At 37.9% G+C, this 18,350-nt stretch overlaps 2 protein-coding genes across 2 annotated transcripts; both read left to right on the top strand.

Annotated features, from left to right (window-relative positions):
• Positions 1-595: 595 nt before the first annotated feature.
• LOC129237146 (zinc finger protein 236-like) lies at positions 596-18,092 on the top strand. The gene is made up of 9 exons (XM_054871642.1): positions 596-786; positions 3,467-4,921; positions 4,996-5,378; positions 5,441-5,719; positions 14,178-14,277; positions 14,340-14,705; positions 14,880-15,479; positions 15,543-15,913; positions 15,983-18,092. The coding sequence occupies exons 1-9, from the start codon at positions 670-672 to the stop codon at positions 16,923-16,925; spliced, it is 4,614 nt and encodes a 1,537-aa protein (XP_054727617.1). The 5' UTR covers positions 596-669; the 3' UTR covers positions 16,926-18,092.
• Positions 875-2,009, top strand: LOC129236917 (protein CutA homolog). The gene has a single exon (XM_054871217.1). The coding sequence runs from the start codon at positions 1,252-1,254 to the stop codon at positions 1,780-1,782; it is 531 nt and encodes a 176-aa protein (XP_054727192.1). The 5' UTR covers positions 875-1,251; the 3' UTR covers positions 1,783-2,009.
• Positions 18,093-18,350: the final 258 nt, after the last annotated feature.

Here is an 18,350-nt window from a genome sequence, read left to right on the forward strand (position 1 = left end):
AAAGGGAGTGTTTCGAGTGTAAAGTGTCTTGAAAAAGGCAAATCGATGATGTTGTCTCTTAGTGTTGTTGACTTATTAACGTCTGATGCACAATCGAAATTGAACATATCTTTCATGAATTTGATAAATGTTTCGTCATTTTTCACGTTTGTGTAAATGTAACTTGACCTATTCCATTGCGATTCCATTTAACTCCTTCTCTATATCCATACAAAATATCTATCAAATAAATAAAATTAAAATTTTGTTTTGAAAATTGCAACCATTACATCAGTATTTTCTTATGACGTTGTCACGTTAAACTATCGTCAGTAAACCGACTTTACAGACAACCTCTTTTTTTCCAACTTTTTTACATAAGTAGTCTACATGTTCATTAAATTTGAACTCAATATCCATTATTATTATTATTATATTTGATATTTAGTATTAATTCAATAGTGATTGGTTCAATGTGCTTCGATTCATCGAATGTTTTAGGGAATTTATGTTATTTGCTAGCCGTTGGTCATAAATTTAGATAGACAAGCATTTTCTGATCTGGCAACACTAAGAACAGTGTTGTCAACCCTGTGGTTAGTTGTTGTTTGGGGCGCTGTCACTTTGAGTGTTCAAGATCAACCAGAATAGTTTTTTCTGAATCGATTGCTTGAAATATTGATTGGTGTGATGAATTTTCGCGTAAATATTAATATTTGTCGTGTTTGTATGAAGACGAATGATGGCACATCGCTCCTGGAGAATAAGGAATTGGGCGAGATGTTTGTGTTTACAACGGGCTTGAAGGTAAATATTTTGTTTATTTACTGCGCCTATTCTAGTACATGAAATCGAAGCTGTACTAGAGAAGATGGCCGCAGCCGATACTCTTTTACTTGTTACGTCAGTGCTGATTAAATTGCTACATACTTGCACGTATTCGGTACAATTTTTTTAAGTGAATTCAGGCAAATTATAAACAAATAATTAACAAAACAATTATATTCTGCCTACGCGGAAATAGGTTTTATGTACATTCATCATAGTGTACAACAACACAGAGTACAAGAGCACGTTGTACACTCCTGTCATTGACACTAATTTGAGTATAAACTCAAACATATTCAATTGTTCTGCTACAAAAAACTGTATTTCCAAATAAACGAAGAATCAGCAAAAGCAATCTAGTAAACATAAACAAAAGCACCGGTGATAATAAAAGCTATTTAAGGGATTGCTCTAAGTTGGACTTGTTTAATAGCTGAACCGCAAATGCAAATATTTAGACATTGCACTGTGTGTTTCCGATATTTGCCATTGCATTTTACTACTCGTAAATTGCTTGTGACTTTTGTAGCTGCTGTGAATATTTTAAACTCTGCTGCTTCGATAGAAGGCATAGGCGACAAAACCTGCAGTCGTAGCTTATCTTCCAATTGCAAAGACATGAGTACTGCCTCTGAAGAGTCTTATACTGCGGGTAGCAGCTCGGTGGCATTCGTAACAACACCAGATGAAAAGTTGGCTAAGAAATTAGCACAAGGCTTGGTGGAAAAGCAATTGGCCGCTTGTGTTAACATAATTCCACAAATACAATCCATCTACATGTGGGAGGGCAAGGTGAATGAGGATAATGAATATCTAATGATGATTAAGACGCGGACAAGCCGTTTGGACGATTTGATAAAGTTCGTACGTGAGAATCATTCGTACAGTGTAGCTGAGGTTATAACCTTGCCCATTGAAAAGGGCAATGCACCATATTTGAGTTGGATTGCGCAGACTGTGCCAGATAAGAAATGAATTGCTGCGAATGAGAAAAAAAGTGCATGGCAATTTTTAGAACGCATTAAGATTTGTATGATGCAAATTAAGAAATAAATCAAACTTACTTCATTGTTATCTGTGTGTGTTTGTCTTACAAATTCGTTGTCGAAATGTATCAGAGGTCAAGTCAATTTCTTATCGATGATATAGTCGTCACCTGAACTAAGCGATGTTAATATTGAGAAATAAAGTTTTTAATTGGATGCCGGCTTATTAATATAAAGCGGAATCGGCAATCAGGGGTATGGCAGATATGCGTTAATTAAAGAATACACAACAATGGAATTTTTTTTTTTATTACATATTTCCGGCCGCCGCCGTAGCCGAATGGCTTGGTGTGTGACTACCATTCGGGAGTGTGTATGTTCGAAATTCCGTGTGTGAAACAGCAAAATGATAGAACGATTTTTTTCAGATTTTCAATTTTCACCACCTGGACAAAGGAGGTCAAACTGCAACTGAAGGTAAAAGTCAATGACATACCAATTCCGACTGTTAACAGACCCAAAATCCTGGGAGTTACCTTCGACGGTTTGCTCTCCTTCTCAGCGCATACAACCGCTATTGCCACTAAAATACAAAATCGCAACAAGGTCCTCAAATCGCTTGCCGGCAGCACTTGGGGCAAATACAAAGAAATGTTGCTATCGACATTTAAGGCAATAGGCCAGCCGGTTTTAAACTATGCTGCGCCTGTCTGGTCGCCTGGAATCAGTGACTCCCAGTCGAAGACGAAGCTACAGACTTGTCAAAACACTGCCATTAGAACTGCGACAGGATGTCTTCTGATGGTCCCACTACAATATCTACATGACGAGGCCCATATGCTGCCTGTGAAGGAGCATAACAAACTGCTCAGCAAGCAGTTCCTGTTAGGGTGTTACCGCAGGTCGCACTCATGTACACACCTGCTTGAGCCTAAGCCGCCTTCCAGGCACATCAGCAGGCACCTCCTCAACTACGCGGACGCGATCCAGGACAAAACAGATCGACATTTACTGGATCGGACAGTGTACAGATAGACGATTAACGACTTTCATCGGGAGATTTTTACCACCTTCTTAAACACCGTCATCGGACCTCACCACCAACAGATGGATAGCTCCAACTTCCCCGAGAGTTCCGCGTAACCTTGGCACAATTACGTTCTGGATACTGTAGCAGGTTAAACTCCTACCTATCCAGAAACATACTAAACATATGTCCGGCATCTGAAGGCACTGACCACTCTCACATGCCCTATAAAACCCACTCATCTAACACCCCTCTCCCTCTGTACCCAACCTGTCGAAACAGCAAGTTTCCTGGGCCTACCGTTAGATGAGCTAGACGAAGACGACTGGTGGTTTGCACTACATTGACAGGGCTCCTGCTACCAAAACAATTTTTTTCAAATAGCGGTCGCGCCTCGGCAACCAATGGCACACCTCCGAGTGTATTTCTGCCATGAAAAAGCTCCTCATAAAAAATATCTGCCATTCGTAGACGGTTTAAAACTGTAGGTCCCTCCATTTGCGGAACAACATCAAGACGCACTCCACAAATAGGAGGAGGAGCTCGTCCAAACTCCTAACAGAAGTGTACGCGCCAATTATTTAATAATATTTTCACATTAAGTTGGACTACCCTAATTATGTAATCAAAATTATTTACTTTACAGCTGAACGGGAGTGATGACATGCCCGCCCTAATATGTAGCAAATGCTCAAAGCGTCTCCACATAGCCAATGATTTTGTAAAGTTGGCTCATGAGACAGAGAAAAATTTGAAAGCATTTCTCTCGAAGATTAGTAAAGATTTTCAATTGGTTACAAACAACATTTCTGATAAAAGTAAAATCAACGAAGAAGACGAAGATGACGATTTGTTGTCAGCGATTCTTGAAGACGAAAGTATCAATAAAACACCCGAAGAATCAAAACAGACCTTCTCAAAGTGTGTGCTTGTGCAAAAGACTAACGGTGCTGTTTGCGCTTCCCAGGTATCCAGTAACAGAAAAATAACTATCAGGGATAAGTCAAAAAATGAGATGCAAGAAAGCCAACTGCTACCAGAATTAAAGAATGCAAAACGTGCTGCTGGAAATATGTCACCGGAGGGCGGCGTAGATATGGACAGTAACTTGATAGGAGTAAACGCTAAAACAGTAGATACAAATATTGGCATACAACAATTTAAATTATACAAACCCGATGTGCAAATGAAAATAGAGTCACAGGAGGTGGGGAACACATCAAATTTGAATATTAAATGCAGCATAGATTTCAGTGGAGCTGGGAATGGGCAGCCTGCTGCGAGTGATGAACTTCAAAATGAAGATTCTCCAAGTCATGAAATACCAATTCTTGAATACACCGATGAAGAATCTCAAACAGAATTGGAAATTTTAGAAGAGAATCTACAACCAAGTGACGATACACGCAGTTGTTCCAGTGCAGTGGAAGAGCAAGCGGCTAGAAGTGATGGTTATTTCAAGGAATATCAAGCGATGCTACAGGAGGGTGACGAGTACTTAGAAGATAACAGTTCAGAGCATAGCAAAGCGACAACATCCAATGACTTACATTTGGATGATGACACTGACGAATTATCGGACAATGGATATCTCGCTGTGAAAAACGTTGAGGAGGCGCACATTGATGAAGAACATCTTGTCGATTCGCCATCACATACGCAGCCAGTAACCGAAAATATTACAATCGCTGAAAAGGAAGTAAAGCTCAAACCGCGCAAAACTCAAAGTAGAACAAATGGCCGTGGTGCAAGTTCCAGGTCAGCGAAACAAGATGACGGATTAAGTACTTCAAAGCGCTTCCTCTGTTTTAAATGTAATCGCGACTTCAGCACCAAAACCAATCTTACACGGCATATGGCAACACATGAAGGCAATCGGCCATTTCAGTGCAATGTGTGCAATAAGAGTTTCACGCAGAATGTATCACTCAAACAGCACATGTACACGCACACTGGTGAGAAGCCATACCGGTGCGAGGTTTGTAATCGCGGCTTTACGCAATGCAAGAGCCTGGTGTTCCACATTCGTAGACACACAGGCGAAAAACCGTTTCCTTGTGAAAAGTGCGGAGCACTCTTTAGACAAAAGGATGGTCTAAAGGTAAGATTATATACCATCTATGGCATTTTGCACTGCAAATGATAATTAATTCTTCCAATTTCTCTGCCAAACAGACTCATATACTTAAAAGGCATACGATCAAGTCACAAGACGAGCTAACTACATGCGCCATCTGTAAGGAGTTGCTTCCCGACAACACCGTTCAAGAACACATGAAAAAACATCTCAATGACTATGTGCGTGTTGACTCTGTAATGTCATGCGCGAACCGTGAGGCAAATACAGACGACGACTCGGATATGCTACTCGAGTATATAGACGATGACCCACTACATGAAAAATCCACCGTCTTTATACGAGGCGATTCTGTGGCAGAGAGTGCAGATGATATAGGTTCAGAAGCGCATGTTGTAGATTTAATGACAACGTCAGCGTTGGAACCAAGCCGTGCCAAGAAATACCAGTGCCGCAAATGCTTCAAATGCTTTGCCATCAAGTAAGTACAAATTGTATGGACAAATTCGAAGTAAGTGCTGAGTCGTATTATTTTCATTTTAGAAAAAATCTTATTCGCCATTTGACAACCCACAACGTACCGGTTAGTTTGGATATGGGCAGCAGCGACGAGTTACGTGCCCCCACGTCGAAGGAGGCCAATAGCCCCGAAGAAGTCTATCAGTGCGAACTATGTGAATTGATGTTCGACAGCACAGAAGAAATGCTTAAGCACAGTAATTTAGATCACGCTTTTAAATGCGACGAATGTCCACAATTGCAATTCACATCACGTCGGCTACTCTCCGAGCACATGATGAAGCATGGATTAAGTGGCATGCAGTAATGTATGTGCAACAACATGCATACGAGTGAATAAGTATTTATAAAAAAAAGAAACAAAATACGTAAATATTTATAAAAAAGTTACCTGCATTTTAATTCATTCAATGACAAACTAGCGGGAAAACACATAAACATCGAATGTCCAATAAGTTGAGAGATATACATATGTGCATACATATATCACTACAATATCAACATTTGTGGGTACAGTTAAAATGAGCTAATTGCATTGATTGCATCATTATAATTACTATAAATTCCAAATCAAAATTTCGATAAGTGATCACGACTCTGCAATCGCTATTTGTAAACAAAAAAACAGCTGACGAAAATATGCAGTCTATCAAAATCATAGTAATACCACTTTGACGCCAGGCAACATCTGTCACATATTTAAATACAGTTTTTTATGAACGCAATTAGTTTGACCACAGCCAACTTCAAGCTCAAAGTAAAGCTGCCACCACCATAACGCCATAAATTTTTGATCGAACCACGATATGGGCAACACTATAATCCATTAGAGATGACATGTCATAATTCCGTAGTCATAACCATAACCGTAGAGACCACCTCTGAAAGTTTAAGCTGGAAGAAAGTGAGGCCTTTGAAAAGTTCAAACGAACTTGTGAATATTTTTATAAAATATCTTACATTCTGTGAAAAAAATATAGGGAATTGTTCATTTAATAAGCGCGCATTACAGATATGTCTAGATTTTTTTTTGCTGGAATATTGGTACAACTATCCTCTATGGTGCCCCAGTGTTTGAGCGTGATCAGTCAATTAGCTTGTTTTTGGCATTTAATTATATCAGTCAATCGCAGGTGTTCTCTGCGATTTTCACTATGGAAAAAAATATCGAACAAAGGATTTGTCTTCAAATTTGTGTTTTGAACGGGATTTCGTATGCCGAATCATTGAAAATGTTGCAGAGAGTCTATGACGTGTGTGCTTTATCAAAAACACGGGTCTACGAGTTGTATAAGGCTTTTGCAGAGGGCCGAGAAGTCGTGAAAGATTTGCATCGATCTGGTCGTCCATCAACGTCTTCAATGGATGAAAACGTCGCCAAAGTCAAGGAAATGGTGCTGGAAAACCATCATTGAAGTTCGAGGGAGGTAGCTCGGGATCTTAGCGTGTCTCACAAATCAATTCGCCACATTTTACAACATCAATTGGGCATGAGACGCGTGGTTGCTCGACTCTTTCCAAAACAGTTTAATTTTTTTCAAAAAAAATCGGAGAAAGGTGGCTTGAGTAAGAGAATTCGCACCCAAAGTTTATACAGCGGTTCATAACAGGTGATGCGACGTGGGCATATGAGTTTGACATGCAAACCAGTCAGCAGGCGGCTAAATGGCGCTGTTTTCATGAGTCGAAACCCAATGTCGGTCAAAAGTGAAAGTTAAGCTACTCGTTTTCTTTGATTATCTTGCTGTTGTACATAAATAATATTATTTGGAAGCTATGCGGCGTTGAAGAGATAATGCGCGTAGGAAGCGGCCCAATTTGTGGAAAGAAAACTCATGGATCTTGCACCATGATAACGCAACGTCTCACAAGGTTCATATTGTGAACACTTTTTTTGAGCAAAAACTCGGCTCTGTGACTTTTTTCTCTTCCCAAACTTAAATTCCCACTCCGCGGACGCCGCTTTGAGTCGATAGAGGCCATTAAGGCGGATTCGTTGAGGAAGCTGAAGAAGATCTCTTCAAACGCGTTTAAAAGGTGCTTTGATGACTGGACTAATCGTTGGCGTGTGAGTATTGCTTCGAATGGAGCCCATTTTTAAGGCGGCAAGAAAAACGTTGATGATTAAACAATTATTTTGCGTTTATTGAACAATTCCTGGTACTTTTTTGACAGAATTTATTACAAATATTTTAGGATCGAACTCTATCCTGCTGAGAGCAACGCTACCAACGCGCTAATGAATTTCGCGGATGTGCTGAAGATTTTATTTAATAAGTTTTGCCGATTATATAATAAAGTAAAATCTTCCCACCATTATACACAGCAAATGATATGCCTCTTCCTTTCGTCAAGCGTTAAGCTAAATACACACCAGGCAACCGTTGCAGCAACTCGGCCATGTTGAAGCAACCGTTGCCTCGTGTGTAGCTGTGTTGCCAAATGATTTTCGTGTTGCTGCAACCGTTGCCTGAAATATCAAATAAATTTGATTTTTGGGATAGGTTGCTGCAACCGTTGCTTCGTGTGTATCATTGTTTACTGCTTTTACTCGTTCAGTTCGTTGAAAACAAGCGAAGAAGAAGGTTCGTGCGGAGTAAAATAAAGTGAAAAAGGAAAAAATGGCAATTGAAAATAATGAAAATTATGTTAATTTTATTAACGAATATAAAAATTCGAGAGAACTGTGGGATATAATAGGTCTATCGATAAGTTCGTGCGGTTTTACAACAGATGACGTAACTTGATTATTATTCCATCGATCCACATTTCCAAACATTCATTGGAGAGCTACTGTCGTAAGGCACAAACGTCAGTATAAGTTTTTTATTTGAAGCGTAAACAACAATATTTTTACCACACTTGAAAATGTCGAATTTCGTGCCAAATAATGTGTTTTTGCGGGGAATTCTTCTTCATTATTTTAATATGAAGAAAAAAGCAGCCGAAAGTCATCGTATCTTGGTGGAAGTTTATGGTGAGCATGCTCTAGCTGAGCGAACGTGCCAGAAGTGGTTTGCACGCTTTAAAAGTGGTGATTTTGGCTTGGAAGACGAAGAACGCGAGGGTGCGCCGCCAAAGTTCATGGATACCGAATTGGAGGAATTGCTCGATCAAGATCCGGCTCAAACGCAAGAAGAGGTTGCAAAAACTTTGGGAGTTGATCAATCAACCATTTCCAAACGTTTAAAAGCCATGGGAATGATCCGAAAGGTAGGCCATTGGGTGCCGTATGAATTGAAGCCAAGAGACGTTGAACGCCGTTTTATGGCATGCGAACAACTGCTTCAACGGCACAAAAGAAAGGGTTTTTTGCATCGAATTGTGACTGGCGATGAAAAGTGGGTCCATTACGACAATCCAAAACGTCGGGCAACGTATGGATACCCTGGCCATGCTTCAACATCGACGTCGGCGCAGAATATTCATGGCCTGAAGGTTATGCTGTGTATCTGGTGGGACCAGCTGGGTGTTGTGTATTATGAGCTACTGAAACCGAATGAAACGATTACGGGGGATGTCTACCGACGACAATTGATGCGTTTGAGCCGAGCACTGCGAGAAAAACGGCCGCAATACGCCGATAGACACGACAAAGTTATTTTGCAACATGACAATGCTCGGCCACATGTTGCACAAGTGGTCAAAACATACTTAGAAACGCTCAAATGGGATGTCCTACCCCACCCGCCGTATAGTCCAGACCTTGCGCCATCCGATTACTATCTCTTCCGATCGATGCAACATGGCCTGGCTGACCAGCACTTCCGTAATTACGATGAAGTCAAAAAATGGATCGATTCGTGGATTGCGGCAAAACCGACCGAATTTTTCACAAAGGGAATCCGTGAATTGCCAGAAAGATGGGAAAAAGTAGTAGTAAGCGATGGACAATACTTTGAATATTAAATTTGTAACCATTTTACGTCAATAAAGTTTCAAATTTCGAAAAAAAACCGCACGAACTTAAACATAGTCCTATTAAGTAGTGAAAAATATAAAAATAAAAATTTTAGAAAAAAAGCATACGAACAATTAAAAAATGAATACAATAAAATTGATAAAAATTTCAAGTCCGCAAAAGCGTTTCCTGTTGCAAGATACCGCAAAGTTATTGCCAGTCTAATTTCTGCTGATATTGCCTCTCTCATTATGGTATCTTGTTTCGTTATTTTGGCCTTTACGAAGTCCAACAATTTTCTAAACAGGGCTTCGTCCATCCTCATGTAATTTTTATAGTCCGCTGGCTCATTTTCCTTCAGTTCTTTCAGCAGCCTCTCGTTCGAAAATTCGATTTTTTTAAAAGCCAATTTTTGGACCAGATTTTCTTTCTCTTCTTTTGTTGCATCTCTTCTTCCTCATTTTCGTACAAAAGTTCGTCAATTATAATAAGAGAAGTAATTTTACATATTTCGTCGATCATTTAAAAAATTTAATTTTACGTATCTTCCGCTCGTACCTTTCCTGCTCCACAGTTATACACAATACTGAGATTGAAGCAACGGTCGCAACGTGTTTCTTAAACAAAGGCAACACGTTGCTGCAACCGTTGCTTCAACGGTTGCCTGGTGTGTATTTACCTTTAGGATGTGGCGAATAGATGAAGCAACTGGTATAAATAAACATATATTGGCAACGCGGGAATAGAGCTGCCTTAGGGTGCGTTCACATATAAGTAGATGATCTACTTTTTCGTGCTCAACTGCCAATCCGTAATTAAAAAACGAGATTTCCATATGAAATTTCACTCCCAAAATCTGAGATTATAAAATAATCTTAGATAATAGCCATACTTTTTGACATACAACCCTGTGTTTTTTGTGTAATAGATCGTTATTTTTATGAATGTAAAGAACAACGTCAAAATAAAAACTAAATAAAATGGATGCCGACAAAGAAAATGGTCTGTAGACATAATTCTAATAAAACGTTTGTTAGGTATTATTAACTATGTATTCATGTAACAGAAAAAAAGAGGTTGTCTGTAAAGTCGGTTTACTGACGATAGTTTAACGTGATAACGTCATAAGAAAATACTGATTGAATGGTTGCATTTTTCAAAAGAAAATTTTAATTTTATTTGTTTGATAGATATTTTGTATGGATATAGAGAATGAGTTAACATTAACATAAAATAATATACTTTAACATAACATAACATAACATAACATAACATAACATAACATAACATAACATAGCATAACATAACATAACATAACATAACATAACATAACATAACATAACATAACATAACATAACATAACATATCATAACATAACATAACATGCTGTTCAAGCAAGGTAACGACGCATGAACAAGATAACGACGCATTTTTTGGTGCGTGCAGCCGGCTACATAGAATTATAAGACGTTATCACGTCAAAAAATAATAATAACATTAAAACAACAGGTATTATTAACAAACTTGGTTTTATTTTAAATTCTTCAAGTAAATCAAATTAATAATAATCAATAAGAAGGCATATGCAAATACAAATACGTGAATTACAAATACGACACATTTTTTCGTGCGTGCAGCCTGTTAAATCGAATTATAAGATGTTATCACGTCAAAAAAGCGTGTGTCCATAAACGCTTCGTTCACTTAATACTTGTTTTAAAATGTAGTATCGAATTTTGAATACGTATTGCTGCCATACTTTTTTGAAACCTCAGTAAACGTCGTTTAAAGATTTCCTCCAACTGTTTATTATTAGCAGCCAATGTCGCAATTAAATTAGCTATTCATTCTCCTTGTTTTTTTCTCCATATCGTTAATAATAATTAAACAAATCGAAAACACCGAAATATTCCACCAAAATAATTTCTATGAAGAAAAACCTATCACAACAGTATTGACAGCCGATTGTCAATTTTGCAGGTAATCTTAGTGGTAAATAATGCATATGTGAACGTACTTTTAAATTACATGTATTTGTACGGCAGTGAGTTATACCAGTCTAATGAGGTATGGCCATGCATCTTACTCAATAGCTTTGTTGCTGCTTTCGCATGCAAATTTTTCATCAAGTTAATCGAGCATAAAGGTAGTGGGCGGGAAGGTGGCAAATAAAAGAGGAGTATTCTAGCATGGGAATTTTTGCTTGGTTCGACTAGCCATTTATGTAGTGTATATCGCGTCTCATACCGTTATATTTGGTTGTTTACATCCTTTTTCGTTGCATTGAAACTTTTTCATATTGTATTTTAATTGGTTGCGATCGGCAGAGTGAAAAGTTTTTGTCTACAGTAAATTAAATTCTATTATTTATTTTTTCCAATAATGGGTAAACAAATTTCGACTGATGTTAGAGAACTGGTACTCAAGTTTAGCAATGAAGGTAAAACCTTTCGTGAAATTGGCTCTATTGTCAACAGAAGCCATAATACTGTGAAACAAACCGTCCAAAAGTTTAAAATGAGACTCGGGTAAGGTCTATAGTGCGTGATATGAAGAAAAGTCGCTTTAAAAGTGCGGTCAAAATATCACAAAAAGTCTCAACTGCATCAGATACTAGCGTGAGTTCCAGTACAATACGTCGAGCGTTGCACGCAAATGGGTTACATGGTCGTCTCCCACGAAAAAACCGCTAATATCGACAGTTAATCAAAAAAAAACGTCTTGATTATGCATAAACATACGAAAATCGGGATGTTTCTTTCTGGAATAATGTCCTGTTAAGCGATGAAAGTAAGTTCGAGGTATTTGGGCAGAAAAATCCGGTTAAAGTCTGGAGAATCAAAAATAAAGAGTATGCCAACCAAAATTTGATAACCACAGTTAAGCACGGTGGGGGCTTAGTGATGGTATGGGGATGCATGGCGGCAAGCGGAGTTGGCAATTTGCTTTTTATTGAAAGTACCATGAACAAAACAGATTATCTGAATATTTTTCAAAATAATTTACTAATCAGTGTGCAGAAATTAGACTTGCAGGGATCTTGGATCTTTCAACAAGATAATGATCCCAAGCTCACAGCAAAAATAGTAAAAGAATGGCTGCTTTATCGTACTCCTAAGACATTGGATCATCCTCCACAGTCAGCGGACTTAAACCCTATTGAACATTTCTGGGAGCATTTAGACCGCCAAGTCAGGAAAAGGATAATCCCCAATATGGATATGTTCAAACTCGTTATAAAGGAAGAGTGGGATAAAAGTTCTTCTGACGTGAAAAAAAACGAGTTGAGTCAATGCCCCGAAGACTGTCTTCCGTTATCAAAGCAAAAGGGAAATCAACAAAATACTAAATCGATATCATTTTGACGTGATAACCTCTTATAATTCGATTTAACAGGCTGCACGCACGAAAAAATGTGTCGTTACCTTGCTCATTAGTGTTACCTTGCTCATTGCCGTTACCTTGCTCATGTGTCGTTACCTTGCTCATTGCCGTTACCTTGCTCATGTGTCGTTACCTTGCTCATTGCCGTTACCTTGAATGAACTGCAAGCGAAAGCGCGGAACGAACGACAAAGCAAACGAACGGCAACGTTCGACATCTTGCTCTCTCCTACTTAAGTGAGCGTATATGTGTATGTATATGCGCATATGTACATATATAATATAACTTCACGTATTTGTATTTGCATATGCCTTCTTATTGATTATTATTAATTTGATTTACTTGAAGAATTTAAAATAAAACCAAGTTTGTTAATAATACCTGTTGTTTTAATGTTATTATTATTTTTTGACGTGATAACGTCTTATAATTCTATGTAGCCGGCTGCACGCACCAAAAAATGCGTCGTTATCTTGCTCATGCGTCGTTACCTTGCTTGAACAGCATATTATGTTATGTTATGATATGTTATGTTATGCTATGTTATGTTATGTTATGTTATGTTATGATATGTTATGTTATGCTATGTTATGTTATGTTATGTTATGTTATGTTATGTTATGTTATGTTATGTTATGTTATGTTATGTTATGTTATGTTATGTTATGTTATGTTATGTTATGTTATGTTATGTTATGTTATGTTATGTTATGTTATGTTATGTTATGTTATGTTATGTTATGTTATTTTATGTTATGTTATGTTATGTTATGTTATGTTATGTTATGTCATGTTATGTTATGTTATGTTATGTTATGTTATGTTATGTTATGTTATGTTATGTTATGTTATGTTATGTTATGTTATGTTATGTTATGTTATGTTAATGTTAACTCATTCTCTATATCCATCAAACAAATAAAATTAAAATTTTCTTTTGAAAAATGCAACCATTCAATCAGTATTTTCTTATGACGTTATCACGTTAAACTATCGTCAGTAAACCGACTTTACAGACAACCTCTTTTTGTAAAATATATCTCTGTACACTTTATTTTGACGCGTAAAATATGCACTAAATTTTGTTTTTGTCTTAAAAATTTTGTTGTTGTAATTTTTTTTTTTTGTTGTTTTCTAGTAATTAGTAGAGAATCAAATACTAATTTGAAAAACATGAAATTAAAATATAACTTTTTGTTATAAAAGACTGAAATAAAATCCATATTATAACAAAATGTTTTGTACACTTTATTTAGACGCTCACAGTACATATTGACTTTTCACCTTTACTCAACACTGCTTTGCAGAATTGTCGTTAGCGCCACTTTGGCTTGGTTTTTCGATTATAGATGCTAATTCGAACAGCTGTTAGGTGACAGAATCAAATTATTTACAAATTGTTGGTTTATTCAATAAACAAATTTTTTGTTGCCCGATTCGGATAAAGTTAAAAAATTTACAATTACATACATAAAGTATGGATGTATGTCGTATCTGCGCAGGATCTAAGCATCTGAAATGTTTTCAAGGCAACGAGCAACTGACAGAATTATTGAAAGTTTGCGCCAACGTAACGGTATTGAAATTGTAATTTTCTTTATAAATAATCTTTTAACTAAACTATTACTTCGTTTTAAGGTAAAAGAAGATGATATCTTACCAAAGCATATCTGTGAACAGTGCGAGTTTGGATTACGTTTCTCATACAGTCTCCGGAAACAAAGTGAGGCAACGGAGAGGCGTCTACGGCAAGGAATGGTAATGCCAGCTATTAGTACCACCGCTCATGTTCAAGAAACGATTGTTTTGGATGATGATGAACCGGAACCGCCCTCATTGACTGTAAACAACAACAGCCAAGAGCGAACCGCATCCGATTTGAGTATAAATATTTGCACTTCAACAAATGAAGTGCGCGAAGATTATTCCACTGCAAATGCGGTGCCATCGGCACAGGAAATACTTGCAGCTAAACGTTTACGACTGGATATTGATGACCAGCAGGTGAGTACTTCTACAAGTGAGATTGTTGATGAAAGACGAGTGGAAGTACTGAATGAAGACGATTCGCATGAATCATTAGGCGAAGAACGTCTGCAGTTGGAGCTGCGGCAGCATGAAATATTTATGTGTACCCGAGTGGTAACCGAAAATAAGGATTTGGTATATACTCAACAGGTAATAGCCGAAAAGCGTATACAATTGGAATATGATGCGCAAGGCCTGGATGATTACACAAATGAAGAAATACAATTAGACGAAGAAGTGGCGAACGCACATTTTGATTTGAATGAAGCGATGAACGATTGCGATGATGTGATTGAACTAATCGATGATGATGATGATTCGCTTATGTTAGAGTCACCACGGGAAGAAAATCCACAAGAAAGCGACTATAACAAGTTGAATGCAAATGATGGTCAAACCCAGGACTTAATTGAAGAAATACTGTCGTCGGGTGATGACGAGACAAACCGAAATGAATTCGATGAAAATGCAACTGTAGAGTTGAAGCCTCAAGGAGATCAAGCGGATATAGTGTATGAGAATTTAGATGATGACGGTGAAGAATCAATTGATATCGACGATTGTCAAATAGATTTTACGAAAGAAGAGCGCGAAGATGACGATTGCGATACGTATTTCGAAAATGAATCGAACAAAACACAGGAAACTGAGGTCGCAATAGATGATGGCGATTCTACTTCACAAGAAAAGCAAGCGGAACAAGAAGAGGAAGTAGCTAGTGGGACAACGTTTAAAATGCACAAAGGAAAGGTACGAATTTATTATACCAGCCACATCAGTAACATTTAGTTTCATACTGCAATTCTATTTCAGGTCTTATCCTACAACTGCGACACCTGTAATTTGGATTTCGATTCACATCGAGAATATCGCGACCATGTAAAAACGCATGGTGCTAAACGTTTTTGTTGCAAGCAATGCGACAAGTGGTTCCCACACATTTCTCGACTTGAAAGACACGCCAAATCGCATCAAATGGATGGCGAGCGACTGTCGTGCCCGCACTGCGACCGCACCTATCGATCACGTTGCAACTTGACGCGACATCTGCGTAGTGCACACGACGTAAATACTGCGCTATGTCCCGTTTGCGGCGAGGCATTTGGACGCGGTGATATTCTGAAGAACCACATGGCCACTCACTCAAACGATCGCGAATATCAGTGCGATAAATGTCCCATACGGTAATTGTAAAACGAACTAATTCGTATTTGAAACACAATTTATATTATCATCCATTTTGTTTATTGCAGATTCAAAACGAAAATCTCTTTCACTAAGCACGTTCGTATGCACGCAAAAGTTGAGGATGTGGAAAAATCAAAACCTGACGATGATACGACGGCGAAAAAGTCCTTCTGCTGTCACTTTTGTGGCAAGATATCCAAACACTATTTTACCCACAAAATGCACATGCGCATACATGCGCACGAGCGGCCTCACAAGTGCGACGCATGCGGTAAATCATTTTGCACTGTGGCCGCGCTAATTACGCATGAACGCATCCATGACAACGTGCGGCCATATCAATGTGAACACTGTCTGCTCTCCTTTCGACAGCAGGCGCATCTCAAGGAGCATCGCATGATACACGAAGGTATTACGCCACATGTCTGTAGTATTTGTAAACTGGCTTTTACGAAAAAGAACAATATGCTGGTGCATATGCGCATTCACTCGGGAGAAAATCCGTACAAGTGCGTCAGTTGTGGTGAACAATTTAAGAAATCAGCACAGTTACGAAAACACAATAAATCTGTGCACAACAAAGAAGTTGATGATCAAGTTAAGGAAACCGAGAAGTTAGATAAAGCTGGGAATGACGAAGAAGTTAATGAAAAAGAAGACGAAGACGAAGAAGGAGAGGAAGAAGAGGGAGAAGAAGAAGAGGAGCACGAACAAGAAAATCAGCAAGAAAATCTGCACGAAAAAGATAATGAAAGTCGCTTTGCAGATTTAGCTTCAGAGCAGCTGTTTAGCGACAGCAATAGTCTTGAGGTAATAGAAGCGGAAAATGGGTCAGCCATACAAAAGGGCATTGCCGCAGAAATATCTGGCGTGACGAAGAGTGCTGAGCTGGTTTCATGTATTAGCAATAATTTTTCGGATGATTTTAATGTCGATGATGACAATGGTGTTGTACTGGTAGTGGACGACAACGCTAAATTCAATAGCCTGTTTATAATGGACGATTAATATTTATGTGCACATTAATTTACTATATAGGCCTCTTCTTTCCGCCAAGCGTTCGCAAGTGGCGAATAGATGCAGCAACTGGTTAAAATAAACATATCTGGGCAGTGCTGGAATAGAGCGGCCTGAAATTCCATTTGTTTGTAAAATAGAGGGTGATACTAGTTTAATGAGTTAGATCAGATTAATGAGTTATACCAGAGTAATGAGTTATACCAGTTTGATGAGTTAGACCAGTTAAATGAGTTATACCAGTTAAATGAGTTATACCAGTGTAACGAGTTATACCAGCTTAATGAGTTAGACCAGATTAATGAGTTATACCAGAGTAATGAGTTATACCAGTTTGATGAGTTAGACCAGTTTGATAAGTTACACCAGTTAAATGAGTTATACCAGTGTAACGAGTTATACCAGCTTAAAGAGTTAGACCAGCTTAATGAGTTATACCAGCTTAATGAGTTATACCAGAGTAATGAGTTATACCAGTTTGATGAGTTAGACCAGTTTAACGAGTTATACCAGTTTAATGAGTTATACCAGTTTAATGAGTTACACCAGTTGAATGTGTTAAACCAGTTTAATTAGTTACACCAATTTAAAGAGTTATACCAGTTTAATGAGTTAGACCAGTTCAATGAGTTATACCAGTTTAATGAGTTATACCAGTTAAATGAGTTATACCAGTGTAACGAGTTATACCAGCTTAATGAGTTATACCAGTTTAATGAGTTACACCAGTTGAATGGGTTATACCAGTTTAATGAGTTATACCAGTTTAATGAGTTAGACCAGTTTAATGAGTTATACCAGTTTAATGAGTTACACCAGTTTAGCGAGTTACACCAGTTTAATGAGTCAGACAAGTTAAATGAGTTATACCAGTTCAATGAGGTATAACCATTCTCGCTAGCGGCGACTCTCACTCGCGCACATGCAACTTTTTCGTCGAGTTCAGTCGAGCAGAGGGATAGCGAGCAGAGAAGTGGCGAATGGAAGGCGCCTAATATATATTATGTAAGGTACATATCGCTGTTAACATTTAGTTGGTTATTTTTTAATTTTTACTCTATCGATGGTATAAATATTAGGCTAATTCAAATGTTTACATTTTTTAACTACAAAAAAAAATTAAGAAAAAAACCATACATATTGTATATTCATATCTCCGCAATTTTATATCTAATATAATAAAAACTTTATGTAGTCCTCCATAATTGTTGTAAGTGCGTATTTTTTAAATTCATAGATTCATTTATATTGCAGTGCTTCGGCGTCTCACTGTTTGTACACAATTCACAATCGACAGTGTGGCGAAATTATGGCCATAAATAAGCAGAAATTCATGGGTAATTAACATTTTGTTCTTCTTCATCTTCAGGTCCTTAATCCCTAGTGGGACACACGGCATCAAGCACGCCTGCGTCC

Source organism: Anastrepha obliqua, chromosome 2 (assembly GCF_027943255.1).
Source record: "Anastrepha obliqua isolate idAnaObli1 chromosome 2, idAnaObli1_1.0, whole genome shotgun sequence".
Classification (NCBI taxonomy): Eukaryota; Metazoa; Arthropoda; class Insecta; order Diptera; family Tephritidae; genus Anastrepha; species Anastrepha obliqua.

Excerpts from the sequence above, each read along its gene's own strand:
- LOC129237146 (XM_054871642.1), top strand. The coding sequence starts at position 670 with ATGAATTTTCGCGTAAATATTAATATTTGTCGTGTTTGTATGAAGACG. Across the intron at positions 14,706-14,879 it reads TGGATATTGATGACCAGCAG|GTAATAGCCGAAAAGCGTAT; the intron begins GTGAGTACTTCT and ends TATACTCAACAG. Across the intron at positions 15,480-15,542 it reads TTAAAATGCACAAAGGAAAG|GTCTTATCCTACAACTGCGA; the intron begins GTACGAATTTAT and ends ATTCTATTTCAG.
- LOC129236917 (XM_054871217.1), top strand. The coding sequence starts at position 1,252 with ATGCAAATATTTAGACATTGCACTGTGTGTTTCCGATATTTGCCATTG.